The sequence below is a fragment of the Semicossyphus pulcher genome, unplaced genomic scaffold, assembly GCF_022749685.1.
Source record: "Semicossyphus pulcher isolate SPU_LCO1_2020_fin unplaced genomic scaffold, fSemPul1.0.p SCAF_1, whole genome shotgun sequence".
NCBI lineage: Eukaryota > Metazoa > Chordata > Actinopteri > Labriformes > Labridae > Semicossyphus > Semicossyphus pulcher.
Window position 1 is genome coordinate 12,620,586 of NW_027211603.1, and position 21,481 is coordinate 12,642,066.

General features: G+C 41.9%; 3 protein-coding genes across 4 annotated transcripts; all 3 read right to left on the reverse strand.

The window, feature by feature from the left end:
• Positions 1–258: 258 nt before the first annotated feature.
• On the reverse strand, positions 259–4,922 carry LOC138589409 (uncharacterized). Its single transcript, XM_069659674.1, has 7 exons — positions 4,811–4,922; positions 4,555–4,733; positions 4,034–4,151; positions 3,045–3,716; positions 1,605–1,762; positions 1,379–1,496; positions 259–776 (listed from the first exon to the last, which is right to left on the reverse strand). Exons 1-7 carry the CDS (start codon positions 4,920–4,922, stop codon positions 391–393), a joined length of 1,743 nt encoding a protein of 580 aa, XP_069515775.1. The 3' UTR covers positions 259–390.
• Positions 4,923–10,035: 5,113 nt separating this feature from the next.
• Positions 10,036–13,107, reverse strand: mettl21e (methyltransferase like 21e). Of its 2 annotated transcripts, none has more exons than XM_069662967.1 (5): positions 12,855–13,107; positions 11,472–11,629; positions 11,261–11,378; positions 11,052–11,149; positions 10,036–10,622 (listed from the first exon to the last, which is right to left on the reverse strand). In XM_069662967.1, the coding sequence occupies exons 1-5, from the start codon at positions 12,898–12,900 to the stop codon at positions 10,296–10,298; spliced, it is 747 nt and encodes a 248-aa protein (XP_069519068.1). In that variant the 5' UTR covers positions 12,901–13,107; the 3' UTR covers positions 10,036–10,295. The 2 variants fall into 2 exon arrangements, with proteins under 2 accessions (XP_069519068.1, XP_069519060.1); XM_069662959.1 differs by having other exon boundaries at positions 11,472–11,632.
• A 411-nt stretch (positions 13,108–13,518) lies between these two features.
• ercc5 (excision repair cross-complementation group 5) lies at positions 13,519–21,305 on the reverse strand. Its single transcript, XM_069657953.1, has 15 exons — positions 21,147–21,305; positions 20,824–20,999; positions 20,572–20,687; positions 20,243–20,344; positions 19,885–19,951; positions 19,393–19,536; positions 19,105–19,315; positions 17,832–18,725; positions 17,475–17,752; positions 17,149–17,268; positions 16,386–16,599; positions 15,903–16,047; positions 14,619–14,819; positions 14,448–14,532; positions 13,519–14,263 (listed from the first exon to the last, which is right to left on the reverse strand). The coding sequence occupies exons 1-15, from the start codon at positions 21,232–21,234 to the stop codon at positions 13,703–13,705; spliced, it is 3,402 nt and encodes a 1,133-aa protein (XP_069514054.1). The 5' UTR covers positions 21,235–21,305; the 3' UTR covers positions 13,519–13,702.
• Positions 21,306–21,481: the final 176 nt, after the last annotated feature.

A 21,481-nucleotide genomic window follows, 5' to 3' on the forward strand; every position in this document is an offset into this window, starting at 1 on the left:
TTGCTGTGTGTTAAAGGTGCAGGGCTGTTAATATGTAGATAATGGACGGATGATAAATATTTATAATATTAAATAAAGCACTTTATATATTTGTGGTTCTGAGTTGCTTCTGAGGCTACAACTGCATTTACTCAGTTAGAATATAAACATACGGCAGCAAGAAGGATAACGTTGAATTACCTCATATGCACATAATGTAATAAAAAAATATTGCTTAACTAAAAAAGTGCTTTACTGGTCAATAAAGGTAATAGTTTACTCACTTGTTTCCAAAGCTAATTTCCAGGGGTTTGAGATGTATTCAGAGTTAAAGTTAAAGTAGCAGCACTGCAATATAAACCCACTCCATTACAATTAAACCAGGAGTCCATCCATGGTGTCTGCTGTCTCTCACTCTCGACACGTTGCCATGAAGATCTTCATCTCTCCATCCTCGGCCAGCATGCTTGTGTGAAAAGCCTTTTTAAAGTTCTCAGTGAAAGTCAGATCGGTCTCAAACCTGACCTTGTTGGCCCAAATCAAAGTCGTTCCTGGTTTGCAGAAATGCTTCATTGTGACCAGGAGCTCGTCCAGGAAGTCGTGGTGATAGACCACATCAGCCGCCAGCACGTAGTCGTAGTGATACACGGATGAGGGGTGAGTTCGCTCCAGGTTATAGCCCCAGGACAGAACCTCCACCTGGGGCGTGTGTCTGCAGCGCCCCCTGGTGTTCCTCATCACATTGGCCAGCAGGTTGTTCAACACGTCAGGTAAGTCTGTAGCTGTGACTGAAGCACCTGAGGACAATAAAGTGAGGATGTAAAAGCAGGATATCTGTTGTCACCTTAGCCACACGAACAGTGAAATTCCAATTCGCCATATTCATGCAGCCGCCATTTTTTTTCTGACGTCACGCTCAGGATGGGAAGAGCTGTTACAGTGTTGTACTCATGTATTCCATGTTTTAAATTGTATAAATGTAGGGAATCTGACAACCATTATAATTTTAACGCTTATTTCAAAATAAAACAACACATTTGATAACAATTAGGTAGACAACAGCTAATATTAGCATTTAACCATTTTGTAGCTAACATTAAGTTTGCTAGGAATTTACGCCTTTTCTAGTGTTTCACTACAACACTACCAAACTGTTTCCAAATTGTTTAATTAGCTTGCAGACACTTTTTAGCTTACAGTAATAGGCTATACGAGTTTAAGTGGCTGAATGCCAATGTTAGCTGTTGTTAAATGACAACAATTATTTTGTTGTACCTTCATATATGTCCAGATTTTACCCAGATTTTCAGTGTTCATTCTCTTTTTCTCTCCTCATTCTCTATTGTATTTGTGTTTATTTGGTATTTATGCTGTCGTAATTACAGTGGAGACCGCTCACCCAACAGACTAGCCACAATGGTCACCAGTCCTGTTCCCGCTCCCAGCTCCAGCACCTCCTTTCCCTGCAGGTTCACCCTCTGCCTGTTGTTGTCCAGGAAAGAGCACAGAGCCAACGCCTGCAGGACAAAGAGCCACAGACCTCTTATGGTGGTTTGTTAAGAAAATGTGGCTAAACTATTGCAATATCTAGCAATTTGGTTTGAAACATTTTCAGAGGTACTCACTGCTGGCCACATCACTGCTCCATAGGAGTCTATGGACTCATGAATGGCAATGTCCTGCCCTACGTAATGGTAGATATCTCTAGACAATCTGCTGTTGATGCTGGAGATCCAGGCTGGTGTGTCCTGCTGCGCCGCCGTTTGTTCGTTGTCTGCCTGTCCTGTAAAGAGTGGATAGATCAAACTTTATCAGAGACAAAACAATCAAATTATATGTATAATATACAGAACGCACAATGCCATAACATAGACATTAAAGAGACGTTTAAAAGGAAAGCTGGTAAATAAGTTCTCTGACAAGCACAAGACATAATTTTGTATGTGAACCAAACTAACGTCACTGACATGGAAAACAAAATAGTCCCTGCTTTTCTTCCCTATTAGTCCAGACACTCTACACCAGAAGATGAGTAAATTAGCCATCTGGTTTCACCGAGGGCAATTTATAAGTTTTGACCTCACCACATTTTGGCTTCACTACCTTTAGGCTTCACCACATGTGAGTCGCATCTCAAATTTAATTTTTGCCACTTAACTTGCCAGAAACATAAAGTCCAAAGATGCTTTTCAACTTCAGAGTAAGCTGCTTAAACAAGGCAGCTGTAAGAGGTCAGATGGATGGAATTAGAAACAGAAAAAAAGCAGGAGCAGTTGTTTCCTCTTATAATTTGTGCCTGTATGTTATGGTTGCTTGTAGAGATAGACCGATATGGTTTTTTCAGCGCTGATACCGATACCGATACCGATTATTAGTAGTCAAGGAGGCCAATAACCGATATTTGGAGCCGATATTCATTTGCAGTAAAAGTGAAAATATTGGCGTCAAAATTTTGAATACAAACTCCAACACTTAACCGATGCCGATACGCGTCAAAATGCTGAATATCGGCGCCGATAATCGGCGAAAAAATATAACAGGTGGGCTAACAACAAAGTACAGGCTCTATTAAGCATCCATCAATTATCTATACCACTTATCCTATACGGGGTCGTGGGGACGGGCTGGAGCCTATCCAAGTTGTCATTGGGCGAGAGGCGGGGTACATCCTGGACTGATCGGCAGTTAATCACATAAGGCTGAGACATAGAGACAGACAATCATTCACGCTCACATTCACACCTACGGGTACATTTTTAGATTAACCTAATGAGACCACACCAGCTCCACACAGAAAGGCCGCTACGTCCAAACCGGGATTTGAACTAGGAACCTTCTAGCTGCGAATGCTAACCACTGCACCACCGTGCAGCCCTCTGTTAAGCATAAATAATTATATCATCTTTGCTTTATGACATCATCAAGTCTCACCAAAAATGACTAGTTCTACTATTACTTCTTGGGACTAAACGTTTGCGGCACTTTAGGAGGAAATGCATGTTTAGGATTGTCAAGCCATGCAGAGAGTTTTGGTTTTATTTGAACAGATCTTGTCGATGACTCACCTGTAATGTCCTCATCACTTGTGGTGCTACAGCTTGAACCATTGTTGTCTGATTCATCCTTCTTATCCTCGTCATAGCTGCTATCTTTAGGGGCAATTATCTCCTCTGTGTCTTCTTCACTAGACTCGTAGTCTTCCTCATCATCTCCTCCTTCAGACTCATTATTTGCATAGTCAGGCTCAGCATCGCTGTGTTTTTCGTCCTCATCCTCAGCCCCTCCCCTCTTTCCTTCCTCCTTCTCTCCCATCAGATCTTGGATTTCTACTCCTACACCACCTTCTTCTTCCTCTTCTCGATACGTTGCCATGAAGATCTTCATCTCTCCATCCTCGACCAGCATGCTTGTGTGAAAAGCCTTTTTAAAGTTCTCAGTGAAAGTCAGATCGGTCCCAAACCTGACCTTGTTGGCCCAAATCAAAGTCGTTCCTGGTTTGCAGAAATGCTTCATGGTGACCAGGAGCTCGTCCAGGAAGTCGTGGTGGTAGACCACATCAGCCGCCAGCACGTAGTCGTAGTGATACACGGATGTAGGGTAGGTTTGCTCCAGGTCGTAGCCCCAGGACAGAACTGCCAACTGGGGTGTGTGTCTGCAGCGCCACCTGGTGTTCCTGTTCAGGTTCACTCTCAGGTTGTTTAGGACCTCTGGGAGGTCCGTGGCTGTCACCCTGGCACCTGAGGACAGCAATATACCATCATACATTTAGAATAGTTTTTGAATGGTTTTCTTCCTCCTCTAACAGGCGAAGAAAGATACTCCAGAAATACACTCCATGTGGGCTTGTGGAAAAAATAAACACAGAGAAGAACTACCTTAAAGATGTTTTAGATAAACAGCTCAATACCTTCATGACCTTTTGGTATGCTGGTACAACCTGCACAAGCTAAGACATGTTTTCTAACTGTTTTCCTTCCTTTGTTGTTCCTTTTATAATGTGTTTTAACTGAACCAGATCTGTACATGTGCTCGTAGCAAATGGAGCTGAACTTACCAAGAAGCGCTGCAACAATGGACACAAGGCCAGTTCCTGACCCGATCTCCAGCACTGTCTTGTCAACAAGATTGATCTCCTCACGATGAGTGTCCAGGTGCTGACAAAGAGCCAGAGCCTGAGGGTAATAAACACCAGATTTTGAGTTGCGCAGAGAATTGTAAGTGTTGTTATTAAACGAGATTGCAGAGGCTGCTGCACGAACTATAAGGACCCATTTTCCATCATCATGTCTGGTTTGGGGATCATTTAGTAGATTTAGTAAATGTAAGATGTGCAATATTTCTCCCAAGCTGCAAAGACAAATATAAAATGGATCTTTGTAGATGGTGAACTAAATAAACTCTATGGGCGTTAGAGTAAAGACAGCAGCATATTTGACACCCCTTTAACCCAGAAATCACACCAACACTGTGACATGAGATGGCACAAGTAACCACCCTTTAAATATACTGTTACTGGTACACAGGTACTGTATGAAGCAAATTAGCCTACAATTCATTAAAAAAAGTTTTACTTACTGCCGGCCATATCATGCCTGCATAGGAGTCAAGCCCCTCTTCGATGATGATCTTCTGCCCGACATAAGAGTACATCTCTTTGCCGGTTCTGTAGAAGAAACACGGAGCCCAGGCTGGTCTTTGCTGCTTCTGATCGGCTGATTCATCTGAACGATACAAAAAGCAGACAATCAGATGTTCTCTAAATCAACATGAAGCCGCTCTGTTCAATGTTTGAGTTTGGAAATATTAGTTCAATCTTGGTATTGCATCTTACCTTTTCCCTGCTCTTTATCTCCTTCATCCCCTACTTCTATCTCCTCGTCTTCCTCCTCCTCCTCCTCCTCCTCCTCCTCCTCCTCCTCCTCAAATTCTTCTCCGGTTCTCATATAATTGGTTTCTTCCAAGTATGAGGACAAAGTAGCCATGTAAAAAACGGTATACTGTTGGAGGAGAATAGACAGACTGACATAATCTATTGTGCATGAACGAAGTAAAGAAAATGTGTCAAAGTCTTTACAGGTTAAGATTCAGTTAAAGAGGGCCGATTTGGCACACACAGGATTATTTGCAAGAATTTGTATCCATACATTCTGATGAATCTCTTCTTTGCTGCTGTTATCGTAGCCACTGTAATTTTGTTGTCTTTATATGTCATTTATTGTCTTGCTAATGCTTTATAATACGGCCCGCAACTTACCGTGTAAGCACCTGCGACTTATAATATAATATCGTCGCATGTATCAGTACTTAAATGTAGGTATGGTGGAACAAGGGAGTAACAATTAGGAATTTTAGTGGCAAGGAGAAAAACGTTACTGTTGGAATCTTTCATGTCTGCCATGATTCCTCTATGTTCTGGGAGGAGCAACATGCACACCTGTGCTGGCTGGACTTAATCATACACAGCTGAAGTTCATCTCCTCACAATCAGGACTCTTATAAATGGAGAGAAGAGCCCATTGTTCGGTTTGCTCTTCGACCAACCAGACATGTGTTCTCCTTTGCCTGTCAAGTGCGTCAAAATTAAGTTATGATCTAAGGATTATTTGTTTTATGATGCCATTTGTTTAAGCTCAATGTGACCTTATTTAGTATTTAATTGATATATTGATATCTTGTATTTACCTGTGTTTAGAGCTTAAGTTGATTTGTCAGGATAATGTTAATTTACATGTTGATGAGAACAGTCATTTTTGTTAATATTGTTGAAACACAGAACTGACCCATTTTCTCTTTGTTTAAACCCAGACTTGTTTAAACCACTTGACAAGTTAAGATGCAACTGTGAATAAAGTCCTTTTCTGTCATGGAATCTCACGTTTTGGATACCTCATGTCATTTATTGAATGCTCATAAGCTCCGGCCCTCAATTAGGTTACACCTAAAACAGTTACACTGTAAGTATTTTGTCAGTACTGGGTAAAGTGTAATTTAAAGAAATGAGAAATGATTTATACTCATTATTCTATAAATACTAGGTACTCATGGGTTACTTAAGAGGAAAGGAGAAATTATTATTATTATCTCCACTGTCCCCTTATACCTACACTGTGCTTACCCTGTAAGAACCCAATAAGATGAGGGGTGCGTACTATTAAGTTTCCACTGTTTCCCTGTACCTACACTGTAAGTACCCTTAAAGTTCTAGTCTCGAAGATTTTAATGTTGCTCTCTTTGGCGGCACCTTTGGCAGTGCACAGCAATTGAGGGAGGACACTTCCCAATTCAACCAGACATCTACAGCTGGCTCCCTTTGTCCAATTGTAACTCTTGTTTGACTCTTGTTTCCCTTCATCTGAGTGTACTTACAGTGTAGGAACTTCAGCTACAACTTTATTGTTCTAGAGGAGACTTTTGTTTTGCAGCCCGGTAGAAAAATAAAACATATAGAAATGGTTAAATACGTGACTGCATGAATATATATAAATACAAGAGGATGCCTCGAGAATGTTAAAGCATCATAAAAAACATAATCAGTAATCAACAGTAAAAAGGGAAACTGCTTCCTCAACAGGATCATAAGTCTAGACAGCTTTATTTGCAAAAGTCCAGGTAAGTCTGGGAGTATGAACCCTTCCAACATTACAATCCCATAAACTGACTGCGATTAACATGTAAAAACATATGTTGAAATTTTAATAGACATTAGAGGCTCTTAATGCAAACCCTAACATACAATCTAAATTCTTGTTTAAATCTCTCAATAAGTACTTCCTTCATACATTTTGTAACAACCATGAAAACTTCCCCTTCAAACAAGCCCGCCTGTGACCTCTGACCTACCTGCTGCTGCTTTATTCTGCAGTGAAAGATCTCAGAAGCGATCCGACTGCATCTGGAAACCTCACTGCAGGTTATAGAGACTCAGCATCCTGTTGGACACACCCATCATCATCATCACAAGGACATGAGGGTATTTTTAGAGCCATGCCCAGGAGAAATAAACACAAGCAAGATACAAGAGCAGGGGGCAAGTAGATACAGACGTGCACATGCTCACACACACACAGCGACGAAGATCACTCTGTGAGTGAGCCAAAGAGAAAAAGAGAACGACAGGAATGTAATGATACCAACAGCTACCAACGGGTCCTCTCTTCCAGGGTCGCTTATGAACTTTCCGGAAGTTACCACAGTCTATAAACTCGTACTGTATTTAATCTGAATTTATGACCTATTGATACTACTTCAACTAACGCCGAAGAAAGATTTCCAGCTGCAGTTATCTGCATAATTCTGTGGATTGTGGTTTCAAATCACTCCATATATTGCACGGTACACTGGTAATGCATCAGTTTATTTAGTATTATTAGAATAGCCACAGAGACACACATGGAATGGGGTCAAGCCCTGCTGGAACTGGACAATTATGTGTTTTTTTTTGGCTTGAATGCATTTTTAAATAAAGCCCTTGTGTGCATGTTGTCACCAACACTTGAAACCTTGCTTGCGTTTCCTGCAGTGGCCTAAATTGCTTTACCAGAGACGGGGCGTAACAGGATCAGGCTGGCATGAATGCATCAACACCCAAAGAGAAGAAGGGGGCTCCTGTAATATTAACCTCAATCAGGTTACCTTTAGAAGCCTTTTACCCCGAAGTATCAGCTCGCAGTTTTAAGTATCATCAATCTAAATCCACTTAACATCCCTAAAGTTGAAATCCATCCAGTGCCTCGGGATGGACTGAAGAGTTCACGGGGAGTGTGCAGCGATGAGGTCATCGCCCCACTCTGTTGTTGACGTGGAGCCATGTTTGGATCAAAGATAAGAGTTTTTAAGCTCAATGACAGGAAGCATCAGTCTCTGTTGTTTGTTATAAGAGCCTCTACATACCTCTACAAGGCTGCACAGTTGTTGAGTGTCTGTTTGTCTTGACAGTGATATAAAGCGCTTCCCTAACACCAGCTTAGATAACTCTCGCCTGTGTGTCTGCAGCCAAACGGCACATATCCATCACACGGGCCAAAAGAGGAGAAATAACAGAATCATAAGTTAGATATCAGATTTAGTAGGTCACATTAGTAACATAATCAAGCTAACTGGTGGGTTTCTAAAACATGCAAAAGTCAGTTGCCTGCTCTGCACTTGAAACTTTTATGTTGCTGTCTTAAATCTGTTGTCTCTTTTGTGAAACTTTTTATGCTGCCGTCATGGCCAGGACTCCCTTGTAAAAGAGATCTTGCATCTCAGTGGGATAATTTCCTGGTTAAATAAAAATAATAAAAACATAAAAAAGTTTGTTTGTGACACATCAGTGATCAGGTTACAAAATCTGCACATGCTGACAAATATCAATGTGATTTTTAACATGACCTCCTTCAAATAAAATTAAAATCAAATCAAATTTTATCTGTATCGCGCCAAATCATAACCAGAGTTATCTCAAGACACTTTATAAAAAGAGCAGGTCTAGACCAACTCTTTGTTATGTTATTTAAAAAGAGGCCCAACATGAATCACCATGAGTAGCACTTAGCAATATTCGGCACATTGGCAGAAAAACTTTTAACAGGCAGAAACCTCGAGCAGAACCAGACTCATGTTGAACAGACATCTGCCTCGACTGGATGGGCCGGAAATGGGATAGAAGGAGATGCAGGATAGAGACAGGCAAAGAGAGCAACAACAACATATGTCCTTGTTACAACAACATATGTACTTGTTACAAGGAGTGTTTGGTGTTAAATATCATCCATTGTGGTCTCATCAACAAGAAAAACCCTTTCAACAAGTTTTCTGTATGTTGCAAAGACGTAGTTGTATTTATTGATTGTATTTTGGTTTCTTACTATCGGTTTGGTTTGTAGAAAACGTTTAAACAATGATTTTGTGCAGGGATATTGCTACGTTCATAAAGAGGTGAACATGATTAAGACCATTGATTTTCTACTGCACTCTTGGTCTACAAGTTATTATGAAAACAGAAGACATCAGACTATTAGCATTTCTGGGCTCTTTATGGATGTTCCATCGTGCAGAGGGGATGAACATTGTCTTAAAATTTAAAAACATTGATTATAAGATGATTAAAAACCATGTAATTATACTTTGATGTTACCGCTTAGTGTTTCTCCATACTTACTTATTCACTCCCCCAGCGGACTCAGCGTTCATTTTGAGTTGGGTTTTTGTCCACAGGATGAATGTAAGTCCAAACTTTACTCCCTTTTAGCTCTGTTTTTGGTCTCCTCCATCTCCTAAATGAAATATCTGCAACATTAGCTTCCATACCACCAGGTATAAGCTTACTGTGTCTGTCATCTGTTTGATGTGTAGATAGTATAGAGCGGATTGAGCAACAGCTGTTGAGCTGAATGTCGCTATAATGCCCTCTAAAGCTGAGGGGTGCTACAAGTTTGAGTAACTTTCTCCAAGGGCGTAAGGTTTTTGTTTTCTTCAGACATGGATGTCCGTGCTTGCTGCCCACCAGGTTCAAAGTCCAATCATTCATGGACTACAAAGGATTCATCTTAACACAATCTTCAGTGACTGTTCCAACATTATAGGCGATCCCTTCTTTAGTTCTTGAGCTGCTGAAACAAATATAGCCTCTCCTTCTTCTATCCTTGTGGAACTTGGAACTTCTAACGGTAATAAAACTGGATCGCATTGTCCATGTGAGGTCAGACAGCAGCAGGTCTTCTAAATACAATCCACAAGGTCATCAGAGCATCGAAAAGAGAGCCATGTTCGACCAGCTCGTCAGTGCTAATGACTGCACCAAAACAACACTCAGGCAAGACCTCGAGTGTGAGACGCTGCTGCTGCTGCTGATGGATGACAAACAGTTGAAAGAGAAAATACTGAATTTGATTGTCTAGAGCTAGTTCTTGGCAAAACAGGTGAGAGCCTTTTGATTGATCCAAAATGCCCACTTAATAAACGGCCAAATGAAAAGCCTTGAGTTTTTCCACAAAGCAAAAGTCCTGCAATAAATCACACAGTGTTTGGTCTGTGTCAGATTTAATTCAGGTTGAAATGAAATGTTCGTAGGTAACAAATACATCAGAAAATACTAAATAAAACTTGTAGAGACATTGATCACAACTTGATATTTTGCTATTTGCCTGTTGGCCGTTAAAACTATGACATCACAATGTCTCAATGTACATCACAGAATAAATAAGTCCATTCAGAGAGACAGTTTACAACCTTGACCAGATTCAGCAGTCACACACACACACACACACACACACACACACACACACACACACACACACACACACACACACACACACACACACACATTGTGTAACAGTTCAGGCAGCGGTCTCTCTTTGGTCCCTGGTCCTCGTGTCCTTCCTCCAGGCTCGGTACAGTTTGATGCTCAGACTCGGGAGGTTGTACAGCTCCTCCAGGTGGAAGCGCTGCTGAAAGCGACCCACAAAGCTGTTCTCTGGGTCCAGACGGAAGCGCATGGCCCAAAGGATCTGAGTGTTTTCCTGGCACAGGTGGTCAAACGTGTCCATCAGCTCATCCAGGTAGGAATGGGCGTACACCACGTCAGCTGCCAGGATGTAGTCGAAACAGTGTGTGGCACGAGGGAAACGTTGCTCCACCTCTGGACCCCAGATCAGCTCTGTGACCTATAGACAAAGGAAAAGTCCACGTTCACAAACTCTTTCTGCACATTGCTGTTAGTTGTCAAAGGTACCCTTGCAGGAGTTTTTATTACATTTTCTACCCAACACATCCATCCATCTATTTTCTACACCACTTATCCTGTTCAGGGTCGCGGGGTGGGGGGGTGGGGAGCCTATCCCAGCTGTCATTGGGTGAGAGGCGGGGTTACATCCTGGACTGTACTTGTACAGACTGTACAGGACTCGCCAGTCAATCGACAGATTTATAGTCACCAATGAACCTAAGGAGAATGTCTTTGGACTGTGAGAGGTAGCTGGAGTACCCGGAGAGAACCCATGCATGCAAGCTGTGAGACAACAGCGCTAACCACTGCACCACCGTGCACACTAGCCCTCTCCCCAACACAATAAAATATAAATGCAAAAACATACCAGAGGAATGTACTTGCATCTGTCTTTGGTGTTGCGTACAACATTGTACTGGAGGTTACCCAACACATCCGGTAGGTCAGTGGAGGTTACCTTCGCACCTGGAGAGAGACAGAGCAGCTGATAGTTAAAGTGATGAACAAACAGCAACAGAAAGAAAGTAAGAAAGATACTTCATCTACCAAATGTAATGTTTTATTTTGTTTCCATACCTAACAGGCTGGCTACGATGGTGACCAGCCCAGTTCCAGCTCCCAGTTCAATCACATTCTTGTCCAACAGGTTGTGTTCGTCTCGGTTGGTCTCTAAGAAATGACACAACACCATCGCCTGTTGCGGGGCACATAAGATAATAGTTCACTGTAAGCTGCAAAATAGATTGAGGATGTACAGCAGCTAAACAGTTGGATGAAGTATACAAACCGAGGGCCAGAGAACGGCTCCATAAACGTCTGTGGACTCTTTAATCTTGATCTCCATATCAGAAAAGATGTATCCCTCCCAGGTCTCCACACCGATCACAGACGGGTGGAAACATCGAGACATTATGGCTTTGGCTAGCTCTGCATCCACAGCAGCACCTGCTTAGTCATCCAAAGGAGAGACAGGGATTGTTTTAAATGAGAAAATGTTTTTTTAAAGGTTACAAAGATGTATGCTGTGTGCTGAGGAAGGGGATACCTGGAATCAGACAAGACAGAGAAATAGAGCATTACGGTGTAATTAATCAACAATGATAGCTAAATGTACAAAACTGTAATTACTGTGTTTGTGATTGATGCTCCAACAACTCAGTCAGCTACAACAGTTCACCCAACTCTAAATCCTTATCTCTTTATACAGTGTATAATGCAATGTGTAGCAGTGACTGTCAGACTTCAATATAAGTTGAAACACTGCAGTTTTTCTGCCTAACATGACTTGCTAATGCATCACAATTATGGGATATAGTGATGAAATGAGACTACCATGCAGACATGCACTATAACAAACCCATTAAACCTGTTTCTGCAAAGTGGTGGTCCAAAATCGAGCCAATCCAACACCGACCAGCTAAAAGATGCTTGTGTGTATTTGTTTAGGAACAGTCCAAAAAATCCTTTCAATCCAAACAGCTGCTGTGTTAATATGAGCTGAGAGGAAATCCCTGTTAACATAATAAGACTTTGGGGCTACTGTGCAGTATTTATACATGTTTCATTTAACCTATCAACCACTGTGCATCACCTCAAAGTGTCACTGAAATACTCCAGCATGAAGGCAAACAGGTGAGTAATCGCGCAGTTTTTCCTCTATATCACATTACAGGCAGCGTTGGATTATCTGCTCTATAAATGAAGCACATTCAGGCTCATAAAGCCCTTCTGATCTGTTTGTTTCATTGTGCCAGAGAGAGTGTCATGCTCATACTACGTTTCAGGGGTGACGGTTACTGACACACAATTTCAGTTATGTAAGACCGGTTTAGAGAAAAGGTCAGGGGAGCCCACAGAGCGAAGAATGCAAAGGTTGAGAGAGGTCAGGGACGCCTCAGGAGCCGTAAGGATTTTGTCTGTGTATAAATATCTCCGTTAAATATGGCATTAACAGAAAGAGATGCAAATGTACGCAGGGAGTAAATGTTTCCAAACAGCAATATGTCTCGTAAGCTCTGACTTTAGATTCATCCTCAGCTGCTTTTAGGGGTTTTAATTGACCTAAATTTGCTAACTTCACCTGACATCTTTGCCATACTTAAATTCCTACATTACTCTTTCAACAAGAAAAATCTGAAGTGTTCTGCTATGTTTTGCTCTTTATTCTCACCTTGTTCTTTGGCGTCCTCTGTGGGCTTGGACTGTGAGGACTCCATTACTGAAGGAGTCCAAGAAGAAGGGCAAGCACGCCCTTACGAAGAAAATGTGAAGCAGCTGTCCTGTTGTTGTCCTGTGGATTTGGGTCACTCTGGATCCAGATCTCTTACCGGCTGTTAGTCGTCCCCCTCTATGGTTTTAAATTACAAATAAATACAGTGTTTCCCAACTTCTTATGCAAACATCCCTCCACCACAAGCCTCAACTCCACCATTCATGTCTTGCTCTCCCTTGGCATGCTTGGACTCTTCCCTGTCATGCAGTAAGACTGACGGACAGCAACAGGTGCCCATCCCTCTGTTGAACCGGAGCTGGGGAGAGAATATTCCCCGAGTTCAACTAACAAGTTAAAATAGATGGTGGTGTAAGGGAGAGAAACCTCAGGTGTTTATTCAGAAACACCGACTTTTGGTGCATATGTGCAAAAGACTGGTTTTGTGTGTGTTGCAGGAAGGGGAGCGTGTGCAGAAGAAGAAGGCGACTGACATACAGCCTATAGGAGATCTTAGGGATATTTGTGGCGCTGTCTCAGTAACATTGTGAATTCCTCAGCAGAATACAGTCTGAAACAAACTGTGGAAATATTTCAACTTCCAAAAATGGAAAATTTAATGCAAAATACTGTCATTCCTCTCACAGATATCATCATTCACATCAACACAAAACATGTTTTCTATAATACAGAAAAAGCTCAATTCATCTCTGTAAATGACTTCATGATTCATTTACATCATTCAAATATAATATCACAGACATTCCTATTACAATAGTTTACATGAACTTTTGCATTGTGTTTCAAGTTCAGTTTTTTCCTCCTTTCTTCCCCCGTCCTTTTCCTCTCGCACCTCCTCTCCCTCTCGTACTTTTTGCTCCGCAGCCTCTGCGGCTGCCTTCAAACACAGATCGAGCTGTAACCATAGCAATTGCCTCGCTGCCACCATCGCTGTCCTCACCCGAGCTGCTGCTGCTGCTGCTCCTCCTCCTCTGAGGTGGAGTCTTCTTAGACTGAGGGACCTTTACTGGGAGGGATCCCTGGCTGCTGCTGCTGCTGCTGCTGCTCACGTCCATCAGCGGAATAACAGGAGGTTCAGCAATTACCTGTGACCCCAGAAAGCCTCCTCCTGCTGCAGGCCTCTTCTCCTCTAGCCTCTCTCCGCCTCCTTTCACTGGAGTCTCACATGCTGCCTTCCCTTTCTTAGATTTGGAAGGCGATAGAATCTCCTCCTCACTGTCCTCCTCGTCCTCTCCTCCTTCTCTCTCCTTCCTCTTCATGCACGTGACTGCCCGACGGAGTCGCTGGCTGCGGATCGCCTGTGTTTCCTGTTGCTCCATGCGGAAGAACGAGTCGAGCCGCAGCTGAGTCTAAATCAAAACAGTGAGAGATAACGTATTAATGATGTAAGACTACAATGCGGTTTAATTGACTTGATTACTGACACAAAGAATTTATTGAATCTTAATTGAGCTATCCACAAACCCCTGGTAATAAACATTAGCATAAATTAGTATCCCTGGTTGTGGGTCTGGTTGAAATTGTCTCAGGTACCTGCTGGGTGTTGAGCTGCTTGATCACAGGCTGAAGAGTCTCCTCCGTCTTCCGACTGCTCCAACCAAAACGACTCACACAGAATGTAAAATGCTGGTTCAGGAAACTGCGTACACTCATGATTGTGCAAAGTAAAACACATCTGCACACAAACACACATTAAAAGGATATTCTTTGATCATGTCCAGTTGTGGGCGTCCCCAGCTGAAGGAGCTGTCTGACGAGTCCACGGCGGGCTGCAGGTACGCCTGAGCCACCGCAGGGCTGGGGAAGCCCGGCTGCAGCTTCAGGTTCCTCAGTTTCTTCTTTACCTTCGTGTCACGAGGATCAGATACCATTCGCTTCTTCTCCTGAGCCTCTGACCACCATTTACTAAACGGAAAACACAAGAGCCAAACATTAATACGCCTTTAGAAACAGACATTAAAAAGGTCAATATTTTGTTTAAACGGTAATATCACAAATGTTTTGACATGTATTATTTTTATTGTAAATGGTTAAGGAACAGTAAAGTAATAATGTTTCTTTTTCATGTAAATAAATGTCTTTTAAGTCACTATCACCAAATGAGTGTGACTTTCGTGGAAAAAAAGTGTTGCCCAGTTAGTGACGCGTTTTCCATCACCCAGCAGTGTTTGGTCTGCCAGAGAGGGTAGGCGGAGCTAAGCGGCTGCTTTTCCGCTCTCTGCAGGTGTTGCGAGTAAACAGTAATCTACTATGGCTGAACAAACAAAGAAAAGATGGATGACTACAGATACAACTTCAAAAATAAGTGAAATCCAAAGAAAAAGAAACAAATTTGACGCTCAGATGAAGCAAACAGTCTAAAAAGGAAAGCGAGGAAAATTAAGAGTGAGAACTGTGACAAAGGGAGCCAGCCGCAGACGTCTGGTTAAATTGGGAAGTGTGCCCCTGTAATTATGTTTACTACCAGTGGGTGGCGCTCAAGAGCACAAAACTGAAAAATTAGAATTTGTTACTTTAAGTAATAAAAGAAGATGTGAAAGAATGTATTATTTTTAAACATATATTTATCCTTTTTATTTATTTACTTATTTATTTAATAAATCTTTTATTTATTCATTTATTGTTGTTTAGTAAATACTTTATATATGTCTCTATGTATATATAATGTATATGTTGACAGAATGACAATACATTGGGCTTTTTTCTCCTTTTATATATATATCTATATTTATAGTTTCATGTATTTATTTGTTTTTATTTTATTATCATTATGTGCAATTTCACAAAACTTTATGAATGAACACATTGTTGGGAAAAAAAGCTAATGTTGCATTCTCATATATTGTTCCATTTTAAAAAAGGGAGGCAAAAATGAACTTTCAGACACTTTAGAATTTGAATAAAATGATTGAAAGCTGAAGTTGTTAAAAATAAGTTTAAGTTTGTATGCAGCTACAAGATGAAATCAGAAAAATGAGTGTAACACACCTGAACTGTGTGAGGGGCTCCAAGCCCGGCCCCGGGAACTCATTCAGAATCTCCATGCCGGTCACATATCCGACCCCCGGCACGCCCTCTGTGTAGTCACTGCCCAGTAGGTAAGCCAGATTGATCAATTTAGTCCTGTCCAGACCTGAGACAGAGATTAGAGTGGAGACCGACAGGGAAGAGAGAATAAAAAAGGAGTAGGGCAAACGAGAGAGATGATATGCACCGTGTGTGGTCAGTTTGCTGACAGCCAATCAGTCACCAACACCACAAACACCTGTCTCTGATATATGTGCAATATAAACCCATCAGATTAGCACAGCAATGTGTCATCTTAGCACAATTTCAACATCTCACTCTTCTATCTTAGCAAGCTATAATATAACAAGATATCATCACCTGGAAAAGGTTAACTGAGACTCTTAATAAAAAGAACAAAAGGAAACTAATACTTCATAAAAATCCAACCGACCAAGCACTGACCCAGTTGGTTCTGCAGGTCGCTGAACTGGTAGTGTTCCACATATTTGCTCTGGCTGAAGAAGTTCTTGTAGACGTGTCGCCCTCCAAACAGCCACACATCGGAGTCGTCTGTGATGGTGCCGTTTGTGTGGTCAGAGCGGTCGAGGGCTGCACACTGAGCCTCGGCCTCCATCGGAGCGATCAGGAACGGCACGCCGAACAGCCGCAGCAGCTCCTGGTGCCCAACAGGAAAAGGAGCCGTTACGGACACTATATCGTACCGTCATGATGTCATACATTTCTTCTGATTTCTTGATGACATTCGCACAATTTGCAAGATGTTACATGTTTTGCACTAAGATTTTATAATGTTCCCAATAATTTCCTCAACAGGCATATTTCTATAGTCATAGCTTAGCTCTTAGCTGCGTTATCACAACATTAATGAGATGAGGCACTTTAGAGGTTGTACACTAAGTGATGATTTTATGAGGGAGAATACGGTGACAGGCCGTGACATTTAAGAGTGTAAGTGAGTCGATACTGACCAGGAAAGTTTGGCAGAGGCATCACAAAGACATGTAGCTGCCAGCGGAGTCTTACAAACTCCTCTGGATTGTTGTATCTTGTGAGTAAGATTGTGTATTTATTCATTATTCTATTTAAAATAATGTATAGTTTAAAGAGGCTCAGAAGTCAAACATTTATTTACGGATGGGTATGAGGGTGGAGTACCTGTGTGTTTTAATATGTATCTGTATGAATTGTTATGAGTTTAGTTCACCTGACTCTCCAGGCACATCTGTCCAGTGACTGTGTTCGCCATCCTCTCCTGCTGCTGTTTCAGCTCCCTCAGGTTGCTCTGCTCCACCTGCAGAGAGCTCTCCATAGCCTCCAGCTCATCCTGCAGCACAGCACACATACACAGCATCAGACACATGAAATTACTAACCAACTCAGACACATCATTCAAAAACACATCTGCAGGTCTCCTTTGACAGGGTGTCAAAGCTTTATTTCTCTTCATTTCATATTTTATTGTAGTTATGAGGACTTTACAATTGTTTTCCGCCTTAAAGTCAAGATATTGACATTTCTAGAATCACTTACCACATCAAAGTGTTCCCACTCATTGATCGCTGGAGTCGAGCTGATCTCTGTCTCTGTTCCCTCCTTCACCTCTTCCTCTTCAGTCGGTCTCTTCTTGTCGTCTTCTTCCTCTATTGTCTCATCAGCTTCTCTGGAATCCTCTGTCCAACCTTCCTCCAGTTTTTCTTCCGTCTTGGTCTCAACTTCCTTGACCTCATCTGGAGATCCTTCTTCTTGAATCATTACAAGTGAATCATCCTCCTCTTTGAATTCTTCGTCCGACACCTCGATGAAGCTCTCTGGGAAAAGACACAAGCGTTTTGGTTCTTTTCTTTATTTTAATGAGTAAGTGTGATCTTAGACTGGCTTTGACTGTACCTTCAGTTTCGCTCTCCTCACTGGCCTCCGACTTCACATCATGAGTTATTTCAGGTTGAGGTTTTCGAGGTATCTGTGCAGAGACATTTATGGGTAATTTGTTTTGAATGGAAGCGGCCTGCGGCTGAACCAGATCCCCGCTCTGTCTGATGAACTTGTGATCTGATTCTTTTCTCTCATGCTCTTTATCTTTCTTCTCTATGTGTTCTTTACTTCCTGTCCTTACATCCTGTGTCCCCTGTGCTTTCTCTTTCTCTTCTAATTTCTTCTCTTTCTCATCAGTTTGTTTCAACGCTGCAAATCGGATTTCTTTATTTCTCTGACCGATCACTTCCTCCAGCTCATCTTCAGAACTGCTAACAAGTAATTTGTCTTTCACGTGTAAACTTTGTCCTATAAATCCTGATTTTTCTGGAGGTAAAGAGTTCACTTTGTGTGGCTCTGTCTCGTCCTCTGAGCTGCTGATGACCACTTGTGGTGCAGGATGGTGCACATCTGCCTGCAGTTTAACGGGTGATCTGCTGATTATAGTCTTGTGTTCAGCATTGGCGTCGCCCTCCTCAGTGAGAGCTCGCTGGATTGCCAGCAGGGTACGTGGAGACACGTTGCCACCCTTCTTATCCTGCTCCAACTTCTCCTCATCTGAGCTGTCGTTCATTGCAGCCTGGATTGCCTGGAGCGTACGAGGCGACGTGTCTCCTTGAGACGGTTTTGAGACAGAAGGTTTGGAGTCCTCTGAGGAAGGAGCCTGCACTTTCTCCTCTTCCTCACCAGCAGGACGCCACAGGGGCTGCGGTCTGCCCGCTGCTCGACTTCTACAGCCCGACAGGGCGCTCCCAGACCAGGGATCAGCTGCAGGCCGGCTCTTGGGGACAGTCTCAACCTTTTTGGAGCCTACATAGGAAAAGGGGAGTGAAGCTTTAAATATGAAGAAGAATAGTTTGTGTTTTTATGTCTAAATGAGACTCACCTTTAGATTATTAGTTACTTTCAGGCAACCACAGGCTTCTATATATTTAAATGTGGCACCAAATTGTCTCGCAGATATTTAAAATACGATCCATAATATCTATCACATCCTCTTTGAATCACTGTAAAAATGTTTAATTATAAACTTTTTTATTATGAATGCGGAATGTAATAACACAGCTGCCTACAGTGACCATTTTGGAAACAAATTTCTTTTTGATGTGTTCGAGAAACTCACATGATCATTCACAATTTTCCTATAAAATACAGAAAACTATAAATATACCATCATACTTTCGCTCACCTTTGATAAGGACGTAGTGGGAGTGGTCTTCCGAAACCAGTCGCTTTGACTCTACGTTGTGACTCGGCGTTTCCCCGTCCTCATTGTAGAGCTGTGAAGCACTGCCTGCGCTCCGCTGGCTCATTTCTTTCTCCACACCCTCAAGACGCTGGTTCAGATGGTTCCTCTGCAGCAGGCCGGCCAACTGGTACTTGGAGAAGTCTCCTGAACACTGTGAGTAAATTGAAGAGGAGTTTATGTTAAAGAGGAGCAGATCAATGAATGAATCTGAATGAGAGTGAAAAGTACCTCAGGAGGTTTGTGGTACATGGACCGGCGTCTTTTAGAAAACTCTTTCATGTCTTTGAGAATCTCGTGTTTCATTTCAGGAGGAAGGCAGGCAAACTCCTCCGAGTTGATGTCCACTGAGTTGGGGTCTTCATACAGTTCTCCCTGAGACACAGTGAGCAGTCTGGCATCAAATATCAATTATCAAACAGGAAATTCAAGCAAAGAAATGCCGAGCTACAGTATAAAAGCCAGCCAACAGATATACATAGTAACTTTGTCTGTTTCTTGGCTTTCAGAAGATACTGACACTTGGTAAAACTTTATAAAACTTTATTGGCTTTATTGTAATACTGCCATAAGCACACCAATGACCATTAAAATATTATTGAAACCAAATTATAAAGATATCTTTTGATGTATTGTCTAGGTAAAAATACAAAAAATCTTATGCAATATTATTTGGCAGCGGTGCTGTATAATTTAATGTTGTTTTGGATTTAATCATTTTACCTGATACATGTGAAAATTATCAGCCGTCTCCTCCAACTCTTCCCCTTCCTCTTCCTCCTCTTCTGAACTGTGAGAATGAAACACGAAATGATTATATTACCAGTTTGTAAATGTAAAATAACTATTCAAAACAACTATCAACTTCTCATTTATGATAAAAAATTAAGATTTAGTCTTTAGTTCACTACATTTATGCAAAGGGGACAATGAATACAATACTTGGCTTGGCTAGTGAAGATGAGAGGCTTTCCAGCCTTCTCCTTGATTACCAAAGTGTGGACTATAGTTATTATAACTGTATTATTCCCCACTTTATTCACAATAACAACTATACAGTGAGCTTTCCCAGGCATCTGACCTGCTTTTGTCCTTCTCCTCTACAGCTGGTAGAGCTGGCAGAATGTACATGTCGTCCACTTCATCTCTCCTCACACTGGAGAGGCTGGGGAGAGGATCCATACTGTGACAGAAAATATGGATAATTTAGACAAAGCCATTGATATTACTCTACTAGAACAATTTGTGTTAACAGTTTTAAAGGATGTGATCTACTTAGACTGTAAGTGAGTTGAGAGGGAGGCAAGGGGGAAACAGTTTTTCTACAGCTACTGTTTGGGGGTCATGTGGTTTGGGAAACAGGGGGACAAATGTTTTGTTTTGTATGCTATCCCTCCACATGTTCTCTACCTGCGGTCTCCAAGAACAGCTTTGACAGCTTGTCTCTTCAGAAATGTCTTGAGGAGCTTCTCATTGGTCTGTTTGGACTCCTGGCTCAACTCCTCTTTCCTCTGTCTCCTCAGAGTCTGCAGGAGATTCAGTCAAAGCCGTGTTAAGTAATAATAATAATATATTTTATTTGTATAGCGCCCTTTCATGGTGAGTGAAAGAACATGCTATGCTTTCAGACTATTGTGATTCTTCATGAAGCACCAGACGTACCAGAGTCTGTTTCTTCAGCAGTGGTGCGTCCCCATCAAACACAAAGACTGGCCTGATGCGGAAGAAGAGCAGCTTACAGATGCGGTTGAAGAGAGTAAGGAGATGTGCGTTCTGGACACTGTTGCCTTCACGGTCCCTTACCCCCTTTACTGCCTGGTTCAGCCATATACTGATGTCTGGGGTGTCTGGTTAAGGTTAACGCTATGGCTTTGCAGAAGATAATCAGTTATATCAATACAGCTGATAGAGAGTAAAAATAAGACTGATGATGGCACTCTTCTCAAACAATGAAAGATAAATATATCACTTTAAAGTAAGGATACCAACAGCAAGGATCTTTCCCTCCAGACTCTCAGGGTTGATGGGTTTCCCTGTGCTCTCCAGCAGCCTCCAGAGTCCGTGCACTCCCATGTCAACGTTAGTCTAAAACTTGAGCCTAAAGTATCGGAAATATCAAAAACAACAAGTTAACTGTGCTTGACTAATTTGAGCATTTTCTAGAATCAACTCCGAAGAGACTGGAGTTGAAGAATAAGAATCGGCATCGAAGCTGCACTTTTCAACGTTTGTCGTAACACTATTTTTGTCCGTATTGCACATACTGGCGGCGCACGAAAGTTCCGGGTCATATTTAATTGTTACACCAGCATTTTTAGGC

Excerpts from the sequence above, each read along its gene's own strand:
- LOC138589409 (XM_069659674.1), bottom strand. The coding sequence starts at position 4,922 with ATGAGAACCGGAGAAGAATTTGAGGAGGAGGAGGAGGAGGAGGAGGAG. Across the intron at positions 4,152-4,554 it reads CAGGCATGATATGGCCGGCA|GCTCTGGCTCTTTGTCAGCA; the intron begins GTAAGTAAAACT and ends TATTACCCTCAG. Across the intron at positions 777-1,378 it reads CATTGTGGCTAGTCTGTTGG|GTGCTTCAGTCACAGCTACA; the intron begins GTGAGCGGTCTC and ends TATTGTCCTCAG.
- mettl21e (XM_069662959.1), bottom strand. The coding sequence starts at position 12,900 with ATGGAGTCCTCACAGTCCAAGCCCACAGAGGACGCCAAAGAACAAG. Across the intron at positions 11,379-11,471 it reads GAGCCGTTCTCTGGCCCTCG|GCGATGGTGTTGTGTCATTT; the intron begins GTTTGTATACTT and ends GCCCCGCAACAG. Across the intron at positions 10,623-11,051 it reads GATGCAAGTACATTCCTCTG|GTCACAGAGCTGATCTGGGG; the intron begins GTATGTTTTTGC and ends CTTTGTCTATAG.
- ercc5 (XM_069657953.1), bottom strand. The coding sequence starts at position 21,234 with ATGGGAGTGCACGGACTCTGGAGGCTGCTGGAGAGCACAGGGAAACCC. Across the intron at positions 21,000-21,146 it reads GGGAAAGATCCTTGCTGTTG|ACATCAGTATATGGCTGAAC; the intron begins GTATCCTTACTT and ends CAGACACCCCAG. Across the intron at positions 14,820-15,902 it reads GAGCCCCTCACACAGTTCAG|TAAATGGTGGTCAGAGGCTC; the intron begins GTGTGTTACACT and ends TTTTCCGTTTAG.